The 27300-nt window shown below is 35.4% G+C and overlaps 1 protein-coding gene across 10 annotated transcripts in view; it reads left to right on the top strand.

Annotated features, from left to right (window-relative positions):
- Window positions 1-27300, top strand: part of CDKL3 (cyclin dependent kinase like 3) — a 120340-nt gene that overhangs the window by 27093 nt on the left and 65947 nt on the right. For 7 of the 10 annotated variants that reach the window (XR_003681049.1, XR_003681046.1, XR_003681050.1 and 4 more), the window contains 9 exons: window positions 6278-6390; window positions 8431-8570; window positions 13629-13717; window positions 15559-15712; window positions 15819-16147; window positions 17266-17356; window positions 18806-18968; window positions 19784-19877; window positions 22693-22774. Coding sequence is in view for 1 of the 10 variants with exons in the window: in XM_028493239.1 (XP_028349040.1) it covers window positions 6278-6390; window positions 8431-8570; window positions 13629-13717; window positions 15559-15712; window positions 15819-16147; window positions 17266-17356; window positions 18806-18968; window positions 19784-19848 (1144 nt within the window). In the remaining 9 variants the exon portion in view is untranslated. Of the gene's footprint in view, window positions 1-6277; window positions 6391-8430; window positions 8571-13628; window positions 13718-15558; window positions 15713-15818; window positions 16148-17265; window positions 17357-18805; window positions 18969-19783; window positions 19878-22692; window positions 22952-27300 lie in introns of those variants that run through there. The other 3 variants (XR_008618119.1, XR_008618120.1, XM_028493239.1) reach the window with 2 other exon arrangements.

Raw genomic sequence — 27300 nt, 5'->3', positions numbered from 1 at the left:
TCTATGAGTTTGTTTGTTTTTAAAGTATTGGGTTGGCCAAAAAGTTTGTTCGGGTTTTTCCATAACATCTTACAGAAAAACCCGAACGAACTTCTTGGCCAACCCAATGTAATTGACCTATAACCCTATGTGATTTGATATTTCTATACATTTCAAATCATCACCATGATAAGTTTAGTTATGATATGTCATCATACAAAAATATTACATAGTTACTATGTTCACCATACTGTATGTTTCATCCCTTTGGCGCATTTATTTTGTAACTGGAAGTTTGTACCTTTTATCCCCTTCACCTAGTTCTCTCTTCCCCCACCCACTTCCCCTCTGGCAACCACATGTTTGTTCTCTATATCTATAATTCTGTTTCTGTTTTGCTATGTTTGTTCATTTGTCTTGTTTTTTAAATTCCACATATAAGCGATATCATACAGTATTTGTCTTTCTCTGTCTGAATTATTTCACTTAGCATAATACCGTCTAGGTCCATCCATGTTGTCGCAAATGGCAAAATTTCATTCTTTTTTATGGTTAAGTAGTGTACAGTCTTTTATAATAACATAAGTACCTTTACCTGGGCGCATTGTTTTTTGTGTGGACTTGAATTACTGTCTGGGGTCACTTGTTTTTAGCCTGAAGAACTTCCTTTAGTATTTCCTGTTACGCAGGCATGCTGGTAACAAATCCTCTTAGTTTTTGTTTATCTGGGGAAGTCTTTATTTCACCTTCATTTTTAAAAGATAACTTTGCTGGATATAGGATTTTTAGTTAATAATTTTTTCTTCAAGCAGTTTGAATATGTTGTACCACTGCCTTCTGGCCTAGATTTTTTTAAAAAATATTTATTTATTATTTATTTTTATTTATCTGTTTTGGCTGTGCTGGGTCTTAGTTGCAGCATGCAGGATCTCCTTAGTTGCGGCATGTGGACCCTTGGTTACATTATATAAACTCTTAGTTGCAGCATGCATGCAGGGTCTAGTTCCCCGACCAGGGATCGAACCCAGGCCCCCTGCTCTGGGAATGTGGAGTCTTACCCAGTGGACCACCAGGAAAGTCCCCGGCCTAGATTGTTTTTATTAGGAAGTCAACTGTTAATCTTAAGGAGATTCCTCTGTAAGTGATGAATTATTTTTCTCTTGCTGTTTTGAAGTTTTTCTCCACACTCACCCAGGACTTAGCTTCAGGAACAGGTAACTGGGGGAAATATGAGAAATAACTGAAGTTTTCCTCTTGGGAATAAAGCCCTCTGACTGGGAGCTAGGGAAAAAGGAAGCCTGAAGTTCTTGGCTGGAACTGTGTAGGGTAGTGTCTTTGCCTTACTGAGCTAGAGTGGAGGAGGGAGAGAGTGGTCTTGATTCAAATACCACAGACTCATCTTTTTAAACAAATTTTCATAGATTTTCTCTTTTTTAAAATAATTAATTAATTAATTAATTAGGTTGCGCCAGGTTTTAGTTGCAGCACTTGGGTTCCTTAGTTGTGGCTCACCAGCTCCTTAGTTGGGCATGTGAACTCTTAGTTGCAGCATGCATGTGGGATCTAGTTCCCTGACCAGGGATTGAACCTGGGCCCCCTGCATTGGGAGCTTGGAGTCTTAACCACTGTGCCACCAGGGAAGTCCCTTCATAGATTTTCTTGAATAGATATTTCTTCATTTGCTGTTTGCCCTTAGGACTATTTCTAGAGGTTTTAATTATTGTGGGGTTTTTTTTCATAATTTTCACCAGTTTCACTGGAGAGTAGGTCAGCAGATCTCCAAGTTCTTCCCCCATGTGATTCTTTTTAATCCTCCTCTTATTCCTGCATGTTATCCTAGGACTTATTCATACTTCAGATAATGGGGGAGCCCATTAAGATTAGCACTGCAATGACAATCAACTATATATATTTTGTCTCCTATTGCTGTTTGAAAGGCCTGCCTAGATAATTCTTTACAATTCTGCTGATAATGCCTTACCTTACCAAACTGAACTGTGAAAGTTCAGAACAAGCTGGGAAAAAGTGAACTTATTTGTGTAGGAGTGTTTTTAGTGCCTCTGTTAGAAGTGGAGGAGGTGAGTAGGAATTTCATACTGTAGGGAGAGTGCCTAAAAATAATTTACTTAAAACTTTGAAGGCAATAAATTGGTCTTAATTTTACTGTTTCTCACTAAAACTTATAAATTTCTATTAAGTTCTTTTTTTTTCTTTTCTTTTTTTCTTATTGGAGTATAACTGCTTTACAATGTTGTGTTAGTTTCTGCTGTAAGTTCTTAAAACTTGTGAAGTAAGCAAGCTTTTAAGTTCCTATTATCCAGTTTTTGTTGTAATGTGGACTTAACAAATTGTATACACCACAGTTAAGTCGTTTGTTCCTTAAAATCATTATCTAGCAATACACACAGACACACAAACAGATACACATCTCCTTCCTTTTAAACAGAAATAGGAACATACTATATATATAGTATAGAATCTTGCTTTTTTTCTCTCTTTTAATTTTTTAAATTAATATACTTTACTTTTTTAGAGCAGTTTTAGGTTTATAGAAAAATTGAACAGAAAGTACAGGGTTGGGCTTCCCTGGTGACGCAGTGGTTGCGCGTCCGCCTGCCAATGCAGGGGAACCGGGTTCGCGCCCCGGTCTGGGAGGATCCCACATGCCGTGGAGCGGCTGGGCCCGTGAGCCGTGGCCGCTGGGCCTGCGCGTCTGGAGCCTGTGCTCCAAAACGGGAGAGGGCACAACAGAGGGAGGCCCGCATACCACAAAAAAAAAAAAAAAAAAGAAAAAAAAAAAAGAAAGTACAGGGTTTCCCTATATCCCCTCTACCCCCACCCACACAGCACAGTTTCCCTATTATTAACATCTAACATTAGTTTGGTACATTTGTTAGAATTGATAAACCAATATTTATACATTATCATTAATTAAAGTCCATAGTTTATATTAATATTCAGTCTTTGTATTGTGTTTCCTATGGGTCTTGGCAAATGTATAATGTCATGTATCTACCATTATGGTATCATACAGAATAGTTTCACAGCCCAAAAAATCCTCTGTGCTCTACCATTTTATCTTTCCTTCCTTTTCCCTGAACCCCTGGCAACCACTGATCTTTTAAATCTCTCTATACACTTGCCTTTTCTGGACTGTCGTATAATTGGGGTCATACATTATGCAACCTTTTCAGACGGCTTCTTTCACTTAGCAATGTGTATTTAAGGTTCCTTCATATTTTTTATGGCTTGATAGCTCATTTCTTTGTAATCACTTAATATTCCGTCGTATGTATGTCTGACAGTTTATCCATTCACCTGATGAAAGATATCTTACCTGCTTTCAAGTTTTGGCACTTATGGATAAAGCTGCTATGAGCATTCATCTGCAGGTTTTTTGTGGACATAAGTTTTTAAACTCATTTGGCTAAATACCAAGGAGTGCAATTTTTGCTGGATTGTATGGTAAGACTATGTTTGGCTTTGTTAGAAGCTGTCAAACTGTCTTCCAAAGTGGCTGTATCATTTTGCATTCCCAACAGCAGTGAGTGAGAGTTCTGTTGCTCCACGTCCTTACCAGCATTTGGTATTGTCAGTGTTTTAGATTTTAGCCATTCTAACAGGTGTTTGGTGGTATCTATCTCATAATTGTTTTAATTTACAGTTCCCTGATGACATATGATGTTGAACATCTTTTCATATGCTTATTTGCCATGTGTATATCTTCTTTGGTGAGGTGTCTGTTCAGATATTTTGCCCAATTTTTAATTTGATTGTTTTCTTTTTTCTTTCTTTATTTGGTTGCACAGGGTCTTAGTTGCGGCAAGTGGGCTCCTTAGTTGCAGCTCACCAGCTCTTTAGTTGCGGCTCAGCAGCTCCTTAATTGCAGCACGTGGGCTCCTTAGCTACTGTACCATGCAAACTCTTAGTTGCGGCATGCGTGTGGGATCTAGTTCCCTGACCAGGGATTGAACCTGGGCCCCCTGCATTGGGAGTGCAGAGTCTTACTCACTGTGCCACCAGAGAAGTTCCTGATTATTTTCTTATTATTGAGTTTTAAGAGTGCTTTGTATATTTTGGATGCAGTTCATTTATCAGTTATGGGTTTTGCAAATATTTTCTCCAACTCTGTGGCTTCTCTTTTCAGTCTCTTAACAGTGTCTCTCACAGAGCAAAAGTTTTAAATTTTAATGATGTACTTCTTAGCCATTTTTTCTTTTGTGGATTATGCTTTTAGTATTGTATCTAAAAACTCATCACCAAACCCAAGGTCATCTAGATTTTCTCCTATATTATTGTCTAGAAGTTTATAGTTTTGCATATTACATTTAGGTCTGTGATCCATTTTGAGTTAATTTTTATGAAAAGTGTAAGCTCTATGTCTTGGTTCATTTCTTCTTGCATATGGATTTCTAGTTGTTCCAGTATCACTTATTAGAAGGACTTTCTTTCCTGAATTGCCTTTGCTCCTTTGTCAAAGATCAGTTGAGTATATTTCTGTGAGTCTATTTCTGGGCACTCTATACTGTTCTCTTGATCTTTTTGTCTATTTTTTCACCAGTATCACACTGTCTCACATACTGTAGCTTTATAGTACATTTTGAAGTCAGATAGTGTCTTTCTTCTGACTTTGTTCTTGTGCAACATCATGTTGGCTTTTCTGGTTCTATTGCCTTTCCATATAAACTTTAGAATCAATTTATTGATATCCAAATTGGATTTTTTAAAATAAATGTATTTATTTATTTTTGGCTGAGTTGGGTCTTCGTTGCTACGCGCGGGCTTTCTCTAGTTGCGGCATGCGGGGGCTACTCTTTGTCGCGGTGTGTGGGCTTCTCATTGCGGTGGCTTCTCTTGTTGTGGAGCATGGGCTCCAGGCACGCAGGCTTCAGTAGTTGTGGCTTGCGTGCTGTAGAGCGCAGGCTCAGTAGTTGTGGTGCATGGGCTTAGTTGCTCCGCGGCATGTGGGATCTTCCCATACCAGGGCTCGAACCCGTGTCCCCTGCATTGGCAGGTGGATTCTTAACCACTGCGCTACCAAGGAAGTCCCCTCCAAATTGGATTTTGATTGGGATTGCGTTGAATCTATAGATCAAGTTGGGAAGAACTGACATCTTGATAATATTGAGTTTTCCTATCCATGAACATGGAATGTCTCTCCATTTATTATATTTAGATCTCCTCTGATTTCTTTAATGAATCTTGCTTTTTTTACTTGAGAGTTTATCTCAGAGATCACTTTATATTAACACATGCAGATAGACCTACCTTATTCTTTTTAACAACTGAGTAATATTTCATTGTGTGGTTGTACAAAAACTTACATAGCTATTCCCGTTTTGATGGATGTCTAGGTTGTTCCCAGTCTTTCTATTACAAACAGTGCTGCAGTGAAATTCTCTTATAATTTATCTTTGTGCACATGTGTGAGTAGATCTTTGGATAAGTTCTTAAGAATAAAGGTGTTTAGTCAAAAGTATGTACATTTAAAATTTTAGTAGCTTTTGCCAATTTTCCTCCAAAGAAGTTGTTTAAATTTATACTCCCAGAGCAGTACATGTGAGTATTCATTTTCCATAGCCTCACCAACATAGCAGTTATCAAATTTTATAATTTTTGTCAGTTGGATCAGTGAAAAATAGATCTCATTATAGTGTTTATTTATAATTTCTTCTGAATGTAAGTTTGGGCATCTTTTTACCTATTTAAAAAACTGATTATGTGGGAAAAAAAGCTTGAATTATGGATGACTCACAATGCATTAAGATAAATAAATGAAAGTAAGTGGTAAAATATTTAAGATTTTTAATTTTTACTTTCTAAGTACAAGATGATTTTAGTATTCAGCTATTCTACATCATAAACCATTTATCATAATGTCCTTATATAAGTATTTGAAACAATTTTAGAATTATAATTAATTATTTTGGACTGCTACATGGCTTCTCATGCAATTTAAATATAAACTATTTAAGTTACTAATAAAACATGATACTATTTAATATATATCCTAAAGTTGCTATATGATATTATAGTGAAAATTGATAAATGATACCACTTAACCGTTCTGTTTTCTTTAGCCTTAACTTTATTTTAAAAGTTCTTTTTTAGGGAATTCCCTGGTGATCCAGTGGTTAGGACTCTGCACTTCCACTGCAGGGGGCATGGGTTTGATCCCTTGCTGGGGAACTAAGATCCCACAGGCCCCACAGTGCAGCCAAAAAAAAAAAAAAGTTTTTTCAGAAAAGATGCTTTATATATTTTTCCATGAAAAGTGATTTATTCTTGTCTGTTTCAGACCTGTGGATATCTGGGCTTTGGGCTGTATGATCATTGAGATGGCCACTGGAAATCCCTATCTTCCTAGCAGCTCTGATTTGGATTTACTTCATAAAATTGTTTTAAAAGTAGGTAGGTATTACTGAAATATACTGTTAAATGCCTCAAATAAGTGTTTCCAGATCAATTCTACTTGATTTTCAAATTTAGTGTTTTCTTTATAAGAACAGGGAAGCGTATTTTTTTGATAGATGGGAGTAGATGGATGCTTTGGGCTGATAAAAAAGGTAGAAAATTCTCCTCCATTTTTTTTTTGTTCTTAATATAAATTTATTTATTTATTTATTTTTGACTGCATTGGGTCTTTGTTGCTGCACGCAGGCTTTCTCTAGTTGTGGCAAGTGGGGGCTGCTCTTCATGGCGGTGCTCGAGCTTCTCATTGCAGTGGCTTCTCTTGTTGTGGAGCATGGGCTCTAGACGCATGGGCTTCAGTAGTTGTGGCACACGGGCTCTAGAGCACAGGCTCAGTAGTTGTGGTACACTGGCTTAGTTGCTCTGTGGTGCGTGGGATCTTCCTGGACCAGGGATCGAACCAGTGTCCCCTGCATTGGCATGCGGATTCTTAACCACTGCACCACCAGGGAAGTCCCTCTCCTTTTCTTTGCCAGGATGCAGATAGCTATGCCATGTTTTGATGGTTGATAATAAGAAAAATAGGAACCTACTTCAATGTGTCTGAAAGTTGTTTTAAAATTTTGGCTTCTACAAATATTTGCTTCTTTCAAAGAGAACTTTTAAGCAATAGAGTTGATTTTGATGCTTTTTAAAAGTGCTTGGAGGACTTTCCTGTTGGCACAGTGGTTAAGAATCTGCCTGCCAATGCAGGGGACACGGGTTCGAGCCCTCATCTGGGACGATCCCACATGCCGCGGAGCGACTAAGCCCATGCACCACAACTACTGAGCCTGCACTCTAGAGCCCACGAGCCACAACTGCTGAGCCCCAGCACCACAGCTACTGAAGCCCACGTGCCTAGGGCCCGTGCTCCACAACAAGAGAAGCCACTGCAATGAGAAGCCCGTGCACCACAACAAAGAGTAGCCCCCACTCACCACAACTAGAGAAAGCCCACGTACAGCAATGAAGACCCAACACAGCTGAAATAAATACATAAATTTATAACAAATAAATAAAAGTGCTTAGAAATAGACAACCAATTATTTACTGAGAAAACTTTTTTTTAAACCACAGTAGATAAGCAGAGAGCTGATCTGCTTTGACTACCAAAACATTTTCATGGTTAGCATTGCTCATGGAGTTTCAAGGATTTTATATATATATACCTCTGAATGAGGAGCTTGAGGAGCCTTTTTTGTGGTGAGGAAGCTATACATAAACATGTAATTACAGGATCGTGAGAAAGGTACTGTGAACAACTATAAAAACCGTGAATCTGGGTAAATATTGATTAAAGATACAGTTCAGAGCCTTAAAGCATCATACTTTTTTCTGTCGTCTTTAAAGTTCTAGTTATGAGATTAATGTTAGAAGGACCTCTAGAGATGGTGGGATCAATTTTGTTATTTTACAAATGAGGAAACCAAGGCACAGAACAGGAAGATTTGCCCAAGGTCACAGAATTAGTTATAGCAGAACTAGTGCTAGAACTTAGCTCTCTCCACTCCTATTTATAGTTCTTTCCATTCTACTACTATTCTATAGCCTTGTTTCTTCTTTGCAGGATTCCTATTTCTATATAATTTTAGTATTTTAGCTGTTTTGAGTAAGGCTTTGCTGATGAACACTTGCTGGTTAAACCATTTATATACCCTTATAGAAATATGTAAAAGTTTGAATGTGCCTTTTCTAATGGCATTATATGTCTTGTATTTTGGGAAAAGAATATGCACATGTGGTTTTATACTTTCTACTGCCTATATACTATCAATAGATTACTGGGGAAACTCACATTTTTTTAATGCTGTATTCAGATAGTTCCATGTTCAACTTTAAAAAACTAAAAGAACTTAACTGTTGTTCTCCCTTTTTAGTAATTTAATGCAGACTACATAACAATTTATTATTTTGAATGACTAATTTGATTGACTAAACCGGGAAATTTGATTGACTAATTTCCCGGTTTTCTTATGTATATATTTTTTCTCTTTTCAGGCAGTTTGACACCTCACTTGCAGAATATCTTTTCCAAGAATCCCATTTTTGCTGGGGTGGTCCTTCCTCAAGTTCAGCACCCCAAAAATGCAAGAAAAAAATACCCAAAGCTAAATGGATTGTTGGCAGATATTGTTCATGTATGTTAAGAGATTAAGGACTTATACTGGGAAATTTGCATCAATTATAATACAGTTTTAGGATATTACTTTAATGAAATTCCAAAAGGATTCATGAAGTAATGTTATCTGTTAAAAGTTACTATATTCCTCTGTCTTTCTGTCTTAAGTTCAGAGAAATTAAAAGTCACAGACTGTTAGAAATGAAAGGCCCCTGGGGTAATCCTGTCTATTATTTTATTTATTTATTTATTTATTTTTCTGTGGTATGCGGGCCTCCCCCTGCCGTGGCCTCTCCCGTTGCGGAGCACAGGCTCCGGACGCGCAGGCCCAGCGGCCACGGCCCACGGGCCCAGCCGCTCCGCGGCATGTGGGATCCTCCCAGACCGGGGCGCGAACCCGGTTCCCCTGCATCGGCAGGCGGACGCGCAACCACTGCGCCACCAGGGAAGCCCCATGTCTATTATTTTTTGTTTATCCCAATTTTATTGATAATTCGGGATAAACTGGAAAATTTTAAGGACTTACCATGTTTATCAACACCTCTAAACAGCCAGTCTTCCTAGCAATCTACCCAAGGGATTTGTTCCTTGTACAGTGGTATTCTAAGGTATGCACAAGGCGTTCGCAGCTGCAGTTTTAATGTTGTTTGAGGATACACCAGTACCAAAATTCAGGTTGAATCGGAGGAAGCAAAAACATTATATAGCACTTTTAAGTTAGTTTAAAATTTAAATTTTATTTTGAACTACATAATAAATATACCAGCATACTTAGTACAAAATTCAAAATGTTACTTGCTTCTATTTATTTTCTCTTTCCAGCCAATTTCCTTTCCCAGGGTCAACTAAGGTATCTTGTTTCCAATGTACAGCCCTTAAAAAAAGTGGTTACCTAAATTTCAAAGCAAGTATAGTGTGGTGTTTATAAGAAGGAGCTCTGGATTCACATGAACTTTGTTTAAAACTCAGCTCTGTCACTAATTAGCTCTGTAAACTTGAGCAAGTCAATCTCTGTGCCTCAGTTTACTGGGCTATAAAACAACATTAACAATATTTATTTTCTGGAGCTGGAGGATTAAATGAGGAAATGGTAGAAATATTCTCAGCACAGAGCCTTGAATGAGCTGTGAACAAATGTTGTTACTGTTAACTGTTGTTGCTGTTATTTAGATAAAACTAAACATATGACATGTAACATCTAAAGACTGTTATCAAAGGAAGAAGGTTGTTTCTTTGGTACTTGGAAAGAACTAGAGTTTATTAAAGGATAAGACTTGTTTACTACATTTTCACTTCACTTTCTTTTTTCATGTCATAGTTTTGATCATACAAAGAATACATAATGATCATAAGAAAAATAGGAACACTTGATAAACAGAGAGGAGAAGTTAAGATTTTCCCAACCCCACAATCCAGGAAAAATTACCATTAGCATTTTGGTTTATATACTTCTGGGCTTTTCCCAACCAGCTACGTGCATAGAAGTTTATGCTTTTTAAAAGGTATCATGCTTTACACACTGTTATGTAACCTGCTTATTTTCACTTAGCAGTATATTTTAAGCATACTACCTACCATGTCAGTAAATATGGAGCTACATCATAATTTTAGGGCTTACATAGTGTTTCATTGTATGACTGTACTATAGTTTATTTAACTGATCTTGCAATTTGGACATTTGTTTTCAGGTTTTTTCTCTCACTATTGGTAAAGTTGCTACAGTGAACATCTTTTATATGTCTTTATGAACTTGTATTGTTTTCTTGGGATAAATTCCTAGAAGTGTGACTAGTGGACCAAAGGGTTTACACTTTTTTGGACTTTTGATATATTTTGCTATTTTTTTCTCCAGAAAGGTTTCATTAATTTATACTCAAGTAGCATTGGATATAAATCTCCATTCTCAATCTAATATTGAATATTATAATTCTTTTCTTTTTAAATTTTATTTATTTATTTTTGACACTATTGGGTCTTCGTTGCTGTGTGCAGGCTTTTCTCTAGTTGTGGCAAGTGGGGCTACTCTTCATTGTTGTGCATGGGCTTCTCATTGCGGTGGCTTCTCTTATTGCGGAGCACGGGCTCTAGGCGCGTGGGCTTCAGTAGTTGTGGTGCATGGGCTCAGTAGTTGTGGCTCTCGGGCTCTAGAGCGCAGGCTCAGTAGTTGTGGCTCACGGGCTTAGTTGCTCCGCAGCATGTGGGATCTTCCTGGACCAGGGCTCGAATCTGTGTCCCCTGCTTTGGCAGGCGGATTCTTAACCACTGCACCACCAAGGAAGTCCCAGAATATTATAATTTTAAAAATATTTGCCAACTTAATAAACTAGAAATAAAGTACCTTTCTTAAAATTGCACTTAGGTCGTTACAGGAAAGTTGGACGTTTTACTAATATTAATTGGTCATTTGTATTTCTTATTTTAAGAATTCTTAACCTATTTGTCATTTCAAGTATCTTTTTATATTGATTTGCAAAATAAACATATTAGTCTTTTGTTGTATATGTTGTAACTACTTTTTTTCAACTTGAATAATCTGGTGATTTGGAATGCCACATTTATCATAGACAAAATGCTTATACATGCTTGGGTCTGTTTCTATTTTGTTGATTTCTCTCTTTATTCTAGTACAGATACAGTTTTGATTGATTACTGTAACTTTAAAATACATCTTTTTGTTTTTTGGCCGCACTGCACGGCTTGCGGAATCTTAGTTCCCAGACCAGAGATTGAACCCAGGCCCCCCAGCAGTGAACGCGCCTAGTCCTAACCACTGGACCACCAGGGAATTCCCTAAAATACATCTTAATACCTGGTGTAGAGCATGTATTTTTTTCCTAGATTTAAATTTTTAAAACAATTTTATTGTGGTATAATTTCTGTACAGTAAACTATATGTACTTCAGGTGTATAATTTGATGAGTTTTGATAATGTATATACACCTGTGAAACCACCACTACAACCAAGATACCTAACATTTCCATCACTCCCCAAAATGTCCTTAGGTCCTTTTGTAATCCATCTTTCCCTTCATTCCTATCCCCAGATAACCACTTATTTACTTTGTCACTATACTTTACATTTTCTAGAATAGTCTACAAATGGAATCAAACAGTATATACTCTTTTATGTCAGGCTTCTTTAACTCAGCATTGTAGTCTAGAGATTCAGTTCATGTTTTTGTGTGTATCAGTAGTTTGTTCCTTTTTATTGCTGAGTAGTATGGATATATCACAATTTTTAATCTATTCTCCTGTTTTGGGTTGTTTCCTCTTTTCGGCTTTTACAAATAAAATTGCTATTAACATTCACTTATAAGTCTTTGTGTAGATGTGTATTTTTATTTTCGGGGGGAACTGCCAGTCTGTTTCTCAAAGTATGGTATTTTACATTTTCCAAACTGGGGCAAGTATTTAAATTTTGTGAATTATATAATTCACAGAAAGAATATTTATCTGCTTCTAATAGGCTATGACTTTTTAGCATTTTTCTTCCTAAGTTTTATTGTTGGATAACTATTATGTTCTAAAATAAGCACATATTTTTAGCTAGTTGCAGTCTTAAGGATCTGAATATTCCCACATCATAAAGATGATAATGGACTCAGTTTTACTTTGTGAGTCAACTTTTTAAAAATTGTGGTAAAAAACACATAACGTATAATCTATCCTCTTACCAAATTTTAAAATGTACAGTACAGTGTTGTTAACTATATTCACATTGTTGTATAGCAGATCTCTACAACTTTTTCTGTGAATCAATTTAGACATACACCTTTTGAAATAAAAGTGTAATATTGTATGCAATTACTTTGGATATTCTGGACTTTAACTATCTTTTCTACTTATGAGATCTTAGACAAATTACTTGTCCTCTCTGGGCCTTAGTCTTCTCATCTGTACAATGAGGATAGTAATACTACCCACCTTGTAGGATTGTTGTTGGGATCAAGTAATAGGAAAAGGCTAGATAGAGTGTTGTATGGCACATAGTAAGCATAAATAAAAGTTAACTATTATTAGTATGTTTTGCCTTCTTTTAGAGGAAGAATGAATATTATAAGGCAAATAGTTTTTATTCAAATTCTATCTTTAATATTTTGATTAAAGAAATGTGTTCTATTTATAATTATATTAATTATATATAGATTCATTATGTGCATCTTATTATCCAAAACTCTTTTTTAAAATAATTTTTTAAAATTTATTTATTTTATTTATTTTTGGCTGCATTGGGTCTTCGTTTCTGTGCGCGGGCCCTCTCTAGTTGCGGCGAGTGGGGGCCACTCCTCGCTGCGGTGCCCGGGCCTCTCACCGTGGTCGCCTCTCCTGGTGCGGAGCACAGGGTCTAGGTGCGCGGGCTTCAGTAGCTGTGGCACGTGGGCTCAGCTGCTCCACAGCATGTGGGATCTTCCTGGACCAGGGCTCAAACCTGCATCCCCTGCATTGGCAGGCAGACTGTTAACCACTGCGCCACCAGGGAAGCCCCGTATCCAAAACTCTTACTTCCATTGTCTCTTTTTGTTTTGTGGGGGTTTTTTGGTTCTCTGTTCAGCTGAAGTCCTCCCAAGTTAGGGAAACAGAAAAAAGGTGTTCTGATAATGGGTTATTGAAAGATTTGGGGGCTTGCATATTTGTGAAACTGTTTTATGCCATAGAAAGAGCACTGGATTAGTAATCAGACAATATGAATTAAAATTCTAGTTTGGCAAATCACTAATCATGCTTCTAGTTCTGTAAAATGAAAATGATAATCCATGAACTTTCCACCTTACAGGGTTGATAAGAGGATAAAAATGAGCTAATTAATTCCTGCTAATTCCAGCAGAAATAGACCGACTTCTGTTTTGGCTAGAATCACAGGACATTTAACCTGTAATAATGCCTTACAAGTACAAATTTCTTAGGGAAATAAGTGGTCAGAACTCACTGTCAGAAATTCCTGAGGTCTAATTCCATCTTTTCAAGAACTCTTTTAGCTCTGGGTAATTAATTACACCTACATTTGTGAAATAAATTTAACATTTACCTTTAGGAGCCCTGTTAAGAGTTTAACATAGAATCTTTTTTCATTTTCTAGGCTTGTTTACAGATTGATCCTGCTGAGAGGATATCATCTACTGATCTTTTGCATCATGAGTATTTTACTAGAGATGGATTTATTGAAAAGTAAGCATTTTGAGTGAGTGTGGACTTTTTCGTGTTTTATATTAGGATGTTTTACTAGCATGACAATTGCTATGTAAGTTAATGTTACACAACAGAAGAATTCAATTTATCAAAAACTTACTGAGTTTCTGTATTGACTAAGTATATGGTAGACTTACAGGTGTCATGATGAAAATTCTAATAATAAAAAAAAGTGTACATAACATTCATTACACAGTTACTATGTCCTAGGCAGTGTGCTAAGCTCTTCACATGCATTTTCAATTCTCATTATAGGCCAGAGATAACATTAAATAAACAATCAATACTTTGTAGCTGTGTTTCCATTTAGACCTCTGACTCAGAATAGTCCAGTTTTTCCTCTCTGATAGCATCTCTGATCTATATATTACAGTTAGCATTCATTTCCCAGATGATTTTTTTTCTCTGCTTTACTTATTCTCTGTTGCAGTTCCTGTTATTTTATTCTCCCCACCAAACTGGAAGTTCCTTGAAGACAGAGACCATGCCTCTTAAAGCCTGTCTCTGTCTCACATTGTATCTAAAATATATAATGACAATGTAGATTCATAAGTCAGCCATGCTTTTTAAAAAAACACACCATTTTATATTTGGGCTTTGAAAGAAACAGGAAAAGTTTCTCATTAATTGCGAAATCATTCAGTTTGCCTTTGGATATGAGGTCACAAACATGAATATTAATTTAAAATGTGATGGAGTTAAGATCAGGCATAGAAAAGACCAGGACCTCCATTGAAGATAGACCAAAATAGAAAAAGGCAAAGAAAAGGGAATCTTTGAGAGTAACTAGAACTTCAGGCATTTCAGGAATTTTAATCTAAAAAAATGAGAAGATATATTAAAAGTGCCATTGATAAGAAGTGTCAGTTATTGAATAAAAAAATTGCTTCCTATCAATTCTACATAGACTAATTTGATTTCTCTTGGATATTTAGATATTAGGATTTTACTATTATGGGGTGAAAGTTCTTGAGTTCCAATAATAGAAGCCTCAGAAAATGTTTGGGGAAAGACCTTTTACTTGGATAAGAGGCCTCTTTTTTTCATGGACCTTCTGCAATGCAAGGAAGTTTTAACAGAAATGTGCATTTTCTTATTCAGCCAAACTAATGATACTGGTTATTTTCTTCATCTCCTCACACTACCCTTTACTATAATTCTAGGGAAGAATTCATTCATGGTAGAATTCATTCAGTCCCAAACTGATGGCAGTAGCTGCTTCAAGGAGGGAAACTGCAACTCCGGGAGAGGGGTGGGAAGGAGACTTTTCGGTATAACCTTTTGAGTTTTGAGCCATGTGAATGGATTTTCTATTAAAAAATAAATAACTTTTAAAAAGCCTAACTAAAACCAAAACAGTCTTCCTTCAGTATTGATGTATTCTATTATGTTTTGTTCTGAAAATATTTCTCTAGAGTAAGATTTTAGAAACTACTTCATCTTTTAAATCCTGTTACTTTGAAGAACCATAAAAGGGACAAAGTGGCCTGAGTCTTCCTTGAAAATAATAGTATATTTATCAAAATTAAAAACAATGCTTTTACTAAGTAAACTTTGCATCACAAAAGGAATCTAATTCATATAAGTCTATCTTGTAAAAGTTTTATTAATAGTAGATTACCATGGAAAAATTTTAGAAAGATGTATCTTTACCAGGAAACAATTAGTATTAGGTAAATATTGTGCCATCTCTTGGCATGCATTACTGATAACTTATTTATGCTGTAGCTCAAATGCAAATTAATTGATTAGAAAGTCTTTTAAAGATAAAATACTCTATCAACATAAATAAAAGTATTTGATATTGCTTGTTTTATCAGATTCATACCAGAACTGAGAGCTAAATTGCTACAAGAAGCAAAAGTCAATTCGTTCGTAAAGCCAAAGGAGAATTCTAAAGAAAATGAATTTATGAAAGATGATAGAAAAACAATTTATACCAATACACTGCTAAGAACTTCAGTTTTGGGAAAGGTAAAAATTGGTCTTCTTTTTAGCCAGTATAACTATTTTATAGTTAGTACTCTAATGATAAAAATAACTGTTCTCCTGACTCAGACTTTGGATGTATCTATTCTAGGAAATGGAAAAAGAGAAAAAGCCCAAGGAGATCAAAGTCAGAGTTATTAAAGTTAAAGGAGGAAAAGGAGATATCTTAGAACCAAAAAAGATAGAGTGTGAAGGTGGACATTGTCAACAGGATGCAGTTGAAATTGCTCATACTATGTCTCAAGATATAAAACCTGTAATCAGTGAACCACCAAACCCTGTCAATCCCAGCACTAACTCTATGGGCATGAAAGACGATCCACATGCTGGAAGTAGTATGGTGATGCCACCCATCAATCTAACTAGCAGGAATTTGATGGCTTCAAATCCTAATTCAAATCTCTCCCACTACAATTCAAGGTGAGTTTTAACAGAAAAGAAACAGAAGGTAATGGACCTAAGTAATACAGTGTTTTTATATAATGGTATTTCAAAGAATCAACTTTGTAGTGTCTATATATAAACTGAATTTGAAGGTATGTTGAAATTATCATATAATGGGCCATTACTAAGTGCTTCGTATGAATGCTACCGAAGAAATTAACTTTTCTTGGCTATCTAGGTGTTTAGTTTTTCACTAATGCTGTTTGGAAAAACCTCATTTAGAAAAAAAAAAAAAGTCCCTCAGAAAAATTACTTCCCATTTGAAGAGAAAAATGTAGTGTGACCTCAGTTTTGGTATTGATGTGCCTTTGAATAATAAAGTAAGCTTTATTTTTGTATCATAGCAAATTGTCTAATTGGAGAAAAGATAGTTGAAAATAATCGTGTGTAGTCAAGTAGCTTTTCAAGGTCAAATTTGGGGAGAAAAACAGCATATTGGACCGATTTTAGATTTAACTACTAATACAGTTTGAGAGACTGGTACCATGAGTCTGGTTAATCAAGGGCAGTGTAATGGATGACAGGGGTCTGCCTAGCAAGGCATCAGGGCCCATTCTAAATTTAGGGAAATTACTATGGCTCTAGTTGGGGAAGAAGGCTTAGTTCAGTTATCCTAAGCCAATCCTAACAGACTGATTTGGGCTATAAGTTGTGAAGCCTAGTGGTCTGCAGAGGAGGCAAGTGGACATGTCTGTACAACAGAATATAGACAGCAGGTGTCCAGTTGTTCTTGAGGTGACTCCTAAACCATGGTTGCAATAACCATAGTTACAAACTAGCCTTGGTCAGACAGCTCGGAAGTTCATGAACCCAGTAGTTAAGAGATCCAGGTTCAGAACAGACAGAAGGGACCAAGTAGGCCAGCTGGAGTAACCTCACAACATGGTTGTCACCACTGATGTTAGCCATGAGTGAGTTGTTCTCTGCACTGTTTTCACCTCTTTACTTAGAGCAATTGGTACTTAAGGACTAACAGTTACATTTTCGCACTTATTGTTCAAATAGTAGACTGCCATGGTATAACATCATTATTGAAGCTAAAACAGAAGCACTTCTGGAAAGTTCTAATAACTTCTCATTTTTTTAAATAATAGGTTAACTGAAAGAGCAAAAAAGAGACGTACTTCTTCACAATCTATTGGACAAGTTATATCTAATAGGCATGAGGATACAGGTCCCACTCAAGTAAGGCAAGAAGCTCGTCATTAAAATATGGCCTTGGGCTTCCCTGGTGGCGCAGTGGTTGGGAGTCCGCCTGCCGATGCGGGGGACGCGGGTTCGTGCCCCGGTCCGGGGGGATCCCACGTGCCGCGGAGCGGCTGGGCCCGTGGGCCATGGCCGCTGGGCCTGCGCGTCCGGAGCCTGTGCTCCGCAACGGGAGAGGCCGCGGCAGTGAGAGGCCCGCGTACCGCAAAAAAAAAAATAAATAAATAAATAAATAAAATAAAATATGGCCTCTTTCAACATTATCCCCCCACCTTCTGTCATTTTCTCTATGTTTGGGGCTCTAACATTTTTTTTAACGTGCTTTTAGTTTCCTTTTATTTTTTTTCCTGAGGTGAAAATAGGTCATCATTTCCTTAGTGCTTTCACAGTTTTAATTTCTTATAACTTGATTTGTGTATTTAATGTGTGACTTGGGAAAAGAAGTTAAGATTTTCACCCTTAAAAGTCACAAGACTGGACTTCCCTGGTGGTCCAGTGGTTAAGACTCCACACTCCCAGTGCAGGGCCCCGTGTTCGATCCCTGGCTAGGGAACTAGATCCTGCATGCCGCAACTGAAAAAAAAAAAAAAGATCCCGCATGCCGCAATGAAGACCTGGCGCAGCCAAATAAATAAATAAATATTTTAAAAAGAAAGTCACAAGACTTTTTGGTTTTTCACTTCCAAGAAATGATTTTAATATCTTACTTTTTAGATTAAGAGCAATTACCAAATAGATACATCTTTTCACAAGAAAACATAATCAATGTAGTTCATTTCCTCATTTTTCACATAGGAAAATAGTTCAATTAAAAATTGAAGCACAGTGTTATTTATAATAATAAAACATTAAAAACAACACAAATCCATCCAAGAGCAAGTGACTCGTTAAGTACATCCACACAGTGGGATACTATGCATTACACTGTGGAAGAGTGTTCATTAACCTAGGAAAGTTTCTATCATCTGTTGTCAAGTGAGCAAAAAACAGGTAACACAAAAGTTTTTCCAGAATGCTGAGTTCACAGGTAATTTTTTCCTTTGGGTTTTCCCAGTGTCCAGAGCACATCATTTTGTAAATAGAAAAATAAGTTATTAATAAAACGAACTGAAGCAATTTGTCCAAAGTCAAAATGCAATGAATAGGATCAAAAATTAAAAGTTGAGACTGTGGTTCTCGTGATCAAGACTATTCTCAGCATATTGAATATGCTAGAAAAAGTTTACTTTATAAAACTTTTATTGGAGTTTGATCTGTTTATATGTTTGATGGTATTCTCTTCTACTTCTTATTAAAATAACCTTCCAAAGATAGTTATTTTTATGCCTACCTTATACCATCCAAATGGCTGGCATTTGTAGGCTTGTCATTCAATAAGTAGTTACATACCTTTCTTCAAATTAACTCTTGTTTATTTGTTTTTTTTAGAGCCAAATGGAGAAGGGTGTGTTTAATGAGCGAACAGGTCAAAGTGACCAAATGGCAAATGGAAACAAAAGGAAGCTGAATTTTTCCAGAACTAACAGGAAAGAATTCCATTTGCCAGAATTGCCTTTCACAATACAGTCAAAGGAGATGAAAGGAATGGAAGGTACACATTTGTTGCATAGCTTTGGAAATCTACAGACTTAATCTTTTACAAGACCTTTTTTGGTAATATAACTTAGATGTTATAATGTGATTTAGGTAAAAAGGAGTATATTGCTATGCAAAATATTTTCAGCTGATGAAAAATTTTTTCCCATAGTCAAATAATGGGTAAGACTTAAAGGAGATAACTTTAAAAAAGGGTTAAGAAAACTTTAAAAAGTAAAATTTTCATTAGCTCAGTTTTGTTGGAATGTTAGAACAGCATTTGAGGAAGGTGTTTTTGGTTTAGTGTATGACCTGGGGTAAAGCAGTTTCCTCTGTTTCTCTGTGATAACTTGCCCATATAATAGGAGGAATGATATGTGTGCTTCAGGCATCCAAGGATTTAGTAGATTAAGATTTATAACATGTACTGAGCTCATAAAATGAAACTCATTTTTTTGCAGTGTTATTATTATGTTTCTTTGAAGAACAGTGACACCTTGTGAAAAGATAATATAAGAGCAAGAAAATAGTACTTGCATAGCTCAAGAGGAATTATCTGATCCACTTAACAGTTATACTCAGAATTTTATAAATAAATGTCCTCTTTATTTAGAGGACAGACTGGTAGACTGTTAGTAAAATTATATAACAAATCATTTATATTTGGCACATAATACCATTACAACTCATGATTTGTTCAGTTCCTTTATAATAAACTCAGAAACTGACTTTAGTGTATATCAGAATTTCTATTTAAAACTCTTGAAAAGGAAAGTAAAATTTCAAGGTAGGAGTAACAAGTTCTCATTGTTGTATATATTTTTGCAAAAGTTAAACAGATAAAAGTGCTGAAGAGGAAGTCAAAGAAAACAGATTCATCTAAAATACCAACTTAATGCAGATCAATATCAAAAAAAAACAAGAGGTAAGACTTTTTTATTTATAGCATTTACTAAGTAATGCTGTTTAGAACCCTTGACTTAGTATATAAGTTTAGTTATTACTGTTGGAAAGTCAGATAAAAATTCATAATTCTGTAATCTTTGACCTCTAGAAACAACTAAAATTTCTTAGAATAACCAATTACGAAAGGTTTTTAAAAGTTATTTTTTGAGAATAGTAAATATGAACTCTCATTTGAATGTTGAGTGATTGAATATATGGTACCCAGGGAAAATAGTATGTGTGTTATGTGTACTCCCTGGTGGTGGGTAAACCATGCCAGAGGAAAGGAATAATGGTATAAACATAGGATTATACTGGCCACAAGAACATATGTATTTTGTCTTTGCCCTTTTTCTTCCTGTTTTTTTGTCCAATTTACTCCCCCATCTCTGCTCTCTACCTACTGTCCTATTTTCAAAGATTTGCTCTCAGCTATCAGATAATCTTGAATTTTATTTGGGAATCTTGAAGCCATCAACATCTAAATGAATACTCTTTAAAGGTACTCTTTTAAGGGAAAGGGATTATGCTGAGCACCCACTGAATTAAATTATATTGACAGCCTTCTATCCTGTACACCTGTGAGGTCATTAACTTTGTTATCTCAGTTTCTTATTTTCTAAGTAAAATTGACTACGTTTTTATTCATGATAAAATTAGTACATACTTCCTAAGGAAATTTGAAGAAATTAGAAGATAGAAACTTTGATCTGAAATTATGTAAGAAGGTATTTTAACTAAGTCTGTTCAATCTCTACAACATTCAGGTAAGAGTTATCAGACACTGTTAGATATATTTTCACAGCGACATTTATGCCTTTTTCCTGGCCTAGAACTTGTTAACAACTCCACAATCAACTTTGCAGAAAAGAAATATTTTCTAGGTAGAACAAGAAAGGCATTAATGGTCATCTTTTAATTTGTTATAAAAAGTAATAAGGTGGCTTTAAACTTTTAAACCTGGGTCACAGCATGTTGAACAGCACACCATTTGCACATTTTTTGAATGATTGGGTGAGTTAGGGCTCTTGAGTTTGGGCAGACTAGTAATGTGCTACATGTGTTTATCCTACTGTCCTATGAGAGCCCCCAGAACTAAAATTACATTTTAATGCAGGAAAAAAGGAACTCTTAAGACAGTTCTGTCATTTTAAAAATGCAAAAGTAAGTAGGAAAGGAAAACCCCTTTTTGTACATATGGTGTAGAACTCCTGAAAAGACGATCTTTTTAAGAGTAACGTTGAAACAGTTGTAGTTGTTAGAAATATCCAGAAGTCGTCAATGATGGTTGTAGTTTATTTGTACTAATCATTCAGATGCAGTTCTGACAAGCTACTGAAATTGCATATGACTGGTTCAAATGCTTTTAATAAATTAATGTCAGAATTAAGAAAATTTCCTAAATTTTGAGTTGTTACTTTGTTAATTTAGAGCATGAGAGAATATGACATGTTTTAAAAAACTAAGATAGGGAATGGCAACTTATTTGTTCTATTCATTGATTTGTTTTTGAATTACCAAATCACATCCAGGCACTTCCCAGTTAATAGTATATACATGAACTGAATAGACTCTGTGACCTAGAGAGAAATTCTAATTACTGCTGATGAGTGAGTTAGGCAAGAGAGAAGAGTCCATAGAAAAGCCACCTTCAGTTTTGTCTCATGATGATAATAAGGATTACTTTGCTAAATAGTCTTCCTATACCTTATAAAATAACCCCCAGGTGCAAATTACAAGTACTTATCTGTGGCTGTATTTCCTTAGCCAAAGACTCACCATTTCCTCAATTAAGGTCCTGTTTCTATTTACTTTTTAGAATACAGGAAATGCACAAACTGAAAGGAAGAAGAACTTGCCAGATGTAGAGTAGAAAATGCAGAAGCTGAAAATTCAGGGAATCCCAGAATCACCGTAGGGTTAAAAAAATAATCCTTTTTATTAATATTACATACACAAAAATGCTGACTAGAGAATTCTACAGATATATCGTAAATCCTGTGTAGTTATGTGTATACTCACCTAAATTTGTTTTTAAATTTATTAATCTTTAAATTATTCATGTTTTCTTAATTTGAACATTAATTTATAAAAACTTCCTGACTGGTACATCCTAATAAAACTACAGCTTATGTTAAGTCATATAATTTTATTTGATGACCTGTTATCTCAGTCATGTTTGATTAGTGGTCATTCTTAGCTTTGGTTCAGAACTTTATAATTATAGATGGAAAAGTTTGTAAATGTGTAATAAAGTGAGATCCCAATGTCTGGGAGCACCACACATTTCTGAGCAAACAAGTACACTTGATAAGCATGAAACGTGGATTTGGTTTCACACTGGACGTTCTGGAGCAGTATTTAAACATCATGAAGGTTGTTTAAAAGGATGGAAAATTGAGCAAAGCATTGAAGCAAATCTTGGCTTGACCAGCATGTTTATCATTTAGTAGTTTATATAGAATATATTGTTACCTATAATTTAACATTAATACAGGCAAGGTTTTGGCAACATGTATTTACATTCTTATCCCGCTTATTGGCTTGGTTTCTAATTTTAGGGTGGAGATGGCCATTGTAAGGGGAAGAATTTGAAGAGGAACAGATTTTTTTTTTTTGGTAGTGTCTTTTCTTTTAAATCTTAAAAATACAAATTGGCAAGTCTTCCCTTTTAATTTTATGTACAATAGAAATGTAACATGAGCTGTTAAGACAGCAATTCGTTGGTATCATCATCGATGCAACTTTGTTTTGTTAGCAAACCGTTCACTGTTTTCTTCTTTCTTTCTTCTAAGAATTCTGTTGATGTGGTGTCTTGATTTGGAATTATAAAGTCGTCTCCTCTCTGCCTGCTTCTTTACTTGCCGTGATTACTGAGTAAGTAACACATCCTGTCATATGATACACACTGTATTTATACTGATCTCTGCCCTCTGCTAGTCACATAACCTAAGTGTCAGTTGTTTCCTAGAATGCTCAGGCTTCCTGAAGTGAGTTCTCAATGAAATATCTGACATTTTTCTAAAAGCAGTTCATTACTATTACATGATTACATAGCTGACTAACATGTTCTGTTATAATATTTATAACTTATATTTATAAAGTGTCAGAAAATTATATGGTGTTTAAATGTTAATTTTTTTATCCCTTTCAACAACTGCCAGCACTTTTCCAGTTTCCTTGTTCAGTCTGATAGTGCCTTTTATGTGGTACAAACTTTTTCTATTTATGTATGACCCAGAAGAGGTATACTACCAAAATTCTTGATTGTCATATTTTTCAAAAAACAATAAAGTGAGATTATCTGGTATTTTACAAGGACTCTGCCTGATTTTGTATTTACTAAATAGACATGAAAAACAAAGGAAACATTTATTACAATATTGTGATCTCTTTTCAACTCATTGAAAGGTTGATTAAAATTAACAGCTCAGATTATTATATATAACATATCTTTCTAACAGACTCCCTGTTAGCTTTAGTAACTAATCTCATCCAGGGAAATTAAGAGTTGTTCCTGTGGTGGGTTCGGTAAATATAGGTCTGCCCATTGCCTATTGCATTTATATATTTGTTGATCCTTACATCAAAGGATTGTCCTTTTTTTTCAATTTCTACAAAAATGCCTGCTGGGATTTTGACTGGGATTGTGTTAAAATCTATACATCAATTTGAGGAGAATAGATATCTTAGAAATATTGTCTTCCAACCCAGAAGCATGGTATAAACTCTCCATTTATTTAGATCTTTAAATTTTTCCTGTAATATTTTGTAGCAGTCTTATACATCATTCATTAAAGTTACTCCTATGTGTCTTAGTTTTTCATGCTATTATAGACGGTATTGTTTTTTAATATCTTCTAGTTGGTTGTTGCTAGTATTACAGAGGTACGATTTGTTTTTCTATTATGATCTTGTATTCTGAGACCTTGCTAAATTAAATTTATTTATTCTAGCAGGTTTCCTTCATTCCTTCATTCCTTCATTCCTTCCTTTTTTTTGGTCTATTCCTTAGGATTTCCTATATAAGCAATTACAACATCTGCAGATAAAGATAGTTTTACTTCTTCCTTTCCAGTGTTTCTATGATGTGTGACAATGTTGCACAGAAGTAGTGAGAGTGGGCATTCTTACCTTTTTTCCTATACCAGAAAGAAAACATTCAGCCTTTTCCATTAAGTATGATGTTAATAGTAGGTTTTATGTAGATAATTTTTATTAGATTGAAGAAGTTTCCATCTGTTTCTGTTTGTTGAGTGTCCTTACCATGAACAGGTGTTAAATTCTGTTAAATACTTTTCCTGTATCTTCTGAGATGTTTTATGATTTTCCTCCTTTGTTCTGTTAATGTGAATTACATTAATTGATGTTTTAATGTTAAATCAACCCTACATTCCTAGCGTTAAGCTCCACTTGATCCTTTTTATGTATTGTATTGAATTTGATTGGTTAATATTTTATTAAGATTTTGACATCTACATTAATGAGGGATTTTAGTCCCTTTTTTTTTCCTTGTGTTGTCTTTTCCTGCTTTTGATATCAGTGTTAAGGTGCTTTATAAAATGAGTTGGGAAGTTTTACCTCCTCTTCTCTTTTCTGAAAGAATTTGTGTAGGAGTGATTTTTTTTTTCTCCTTAAACATTTGTTAGAAATCACCAGTGAGGCCAGCAGGGCCTAAAGTTTCCTTTGTGGAAAGATTTTAAGATGCAACTTCAGTTTTCCTTAAATTTATTTAATAAATATGGAGCTATCCAGATTTGCTATTTCTCCTGTGTCAGGTTTTTGGTTTTTTGTTTTTTAAAATATTTATTTATTTAGGCTGTGCTGGGTCTTAGTTGCAGCACACGGGATCTTCATTGCGGTATGCAGGATCTTTAGTTGTGGCATGCTTGTGGGACCTAGTTCCCCAACCAGGAATCGAACCTGGGCCCCCTGCATTGGGAGCTCAGAGTCTTACCCACTGGACTACCAGGGAAGTCCCTCCTGTGTCAGTTTTGGTAATTTGCCTCTTTCAAGGAATTTATCCATTCCATCAAAGTTGTTGATTTTTATTGGCATAAACATTGTTTATCATTTGCCCTTGTTATCATTTAAGAGGTGATGTTCCCCTTATCATTTCTTGTATTGGTAATTTGTAGGGGTTTGTTGGGAGTTAGTCTAGCTAGAGGTTTATCAACTTTCCTAATTTTTTTTGAAGAACCAACTTTTGGTTTTATTGTTTCTATTGTTTGTTTCTTATTTTACTGATTTACACTCTTTTCTTTCCTCTATTTATTTTGGGTTTAATTTGCTCTTTGTAATATTGTGATATAATAAGAAATACAAATATTTGGTCTTTGTCCCCTTTTCCTGACACAGAGGTCCCAAAACCTTTATAATTTCCTGACTGATAGGAGTGAGAGGAGCATCTTTGTTATTCATAATAAGCCCCTTTCAACCATACCTGAGTTTATGCTAATGAGGTATTTATGTCTTATATCTTTACTAAGTATTCAGGTTTATTAATTGCTGAGGGAGGAATATTAAAATCTTCTACTGTAATTATATATTTGTCTCTTTCTCCTTTCAGTTCTAGTAGTAGTTGCTTTCTGCATTTTGAAGCTTTGTTATTGGGTACATATATATTTAGGACTATTATATATCTGATGAAATTGACCTTTATCTGCTGTTCATTGTCTGAAAATAGTTGTTTAATTTATTTTTTCCAGTTTTACCATTGTTTAATGTAATATCAATACCTATTAATCATGGCTGGAACTAGAAGTTTAGTTAAAGAATTCTGAAAGTGGAGAGATCTAGTCACTATTGTGAATAAGGAATAACCTTTAGAGTCATTACCAAAAGTTCTAGCTCTATCTTATATAAAATGTCCCTGATTGTCTGTTCTTTTAGTTTAAGACTATCCCTAAGGATATAGATATGGGGACAGGAATTTGTAGGGACTTTCCTGTGCTTTTTGTTGTTCTTATTCTGGTTATTTTAATGATCATTTATTCTGTAAATTCTTTGCCAATAATATGGAAGTTTGAAGTATGAAGTTTGCCGGTAGAACTTCACCAGTAGACATAGTTAGACAGGTTGGATAGTTTATTGGCTGCTAATGCTTGTAAAAAGTTATTAGTTCATAGTGATTATTATCTACTGTTCTTCCAAATGACTGTAAACCAACTGGTCATTCTTTCTGGGTCTTCAGGTTTCAAAATTAAGGTGCACAAATCTGTTCTTCTTTTGCCAATGACATTTTAAAGAAGGGTGCTATGTTTGTCTGCCTTCTGATAGGTTTCCCAAATAACAACTATAACTAATCAATTATAACTATTTCTTAGCAATCCTAGGATGAGTGACAATATATTAGACAAGTGTGAATAGACCACACTCTCTCTACATTCCCTTGGTGAGCTCATCCAGATACATGGCCTTAAATATCATTTATATACTGATGACTCTTAATTCTCTCTCTCTCTAGCCTGGACTTGACCGTGTAACTCCAGACTCAAATTTCCAATTGTCCATTCAATAGCTCTGCTAAAATGTATAATAGGTATCTCAAACTTATCATGTCCCAAATTAAGGTCCTGATCTCTGCCGCACTCTCTGCTGCTCCTCCGTGTTTCCCCATCTTAGTTAAGGGCAACTCCATTTCTTCCAGTTGCTCAAGGAGAAAAACCTTGGAGTAATCCTTGACTTCTCTCTCTCTCTACATCTCTAACCTACGTCCTTTCAGCTCTACCATTGAAGTATTTCCAGGATTTGACTACTTTTTACCCCTCTACTGCTATTTACAACATTTGTTGCCTGGATTTTGTAGTAGTCTTCAGGTAACTGATCTTTCTACTTTCACACTTGTTCAACCTACATTTTCTTATCAACTCACTGGCTGGGTTTTCTTTTTTTTTTGCATTCTTACTCTTCATTTATTTTTTATTTTTATTTTTTTAACATCTTTATTGGAGTATAACTGTTTTACAATAGTGTGTTAGTTTCTCCTTTACAACAAAGTGAATCAGTTATACATATATATATGTTCCCATCTTTTTTTTTTAATACAACTTTATTGGAGTATAATTGCTTCACAATACTGTGTTAGTTTCTGTTGCACAACAAAGCGTATCAGCCATATGCATACACATGTCCCCATATCCCCTCCCTCCAGTCCTCCCTATCCCACCCCTCTAGGTCATCGCAAAGCACTGAGCCGATCTCCCTGTGCTATGTTGCAGCTTCCTACCAGCCAACTATTTTACATTTGGTAGTGTATATATGTCGATGCTATTCTCACTTCACCCCAGCTTCGCCCTCCCACCCCACGTCATCAAGTCCATTCTCTATGTCTACCTCTTTATTCCTGCCCTGCAACTAGGTTCATCAGTACCATTTTTTTCTTTTTTTTTTTTTAGATTCCA

Source organism: Physeter macrocephalus, chromosome 8 (assembly GCF_002837175.3).
Source record: "Physeter macrocephalus isolate SW-GA chromosome 8, ASM283717v5, whole genome shotgun sequence".
NCBI lineage: Eukaryota > Metazoa > Chordata > Mammalia > Artiodactyla > Physeteridae > Physeter > Physeter macrocephalus.
The sequence above is the reverse complement of the archived record's forward strand: the minus strand, read 5'-3'. Positions and strand labels throughout refer to the sequence as shown.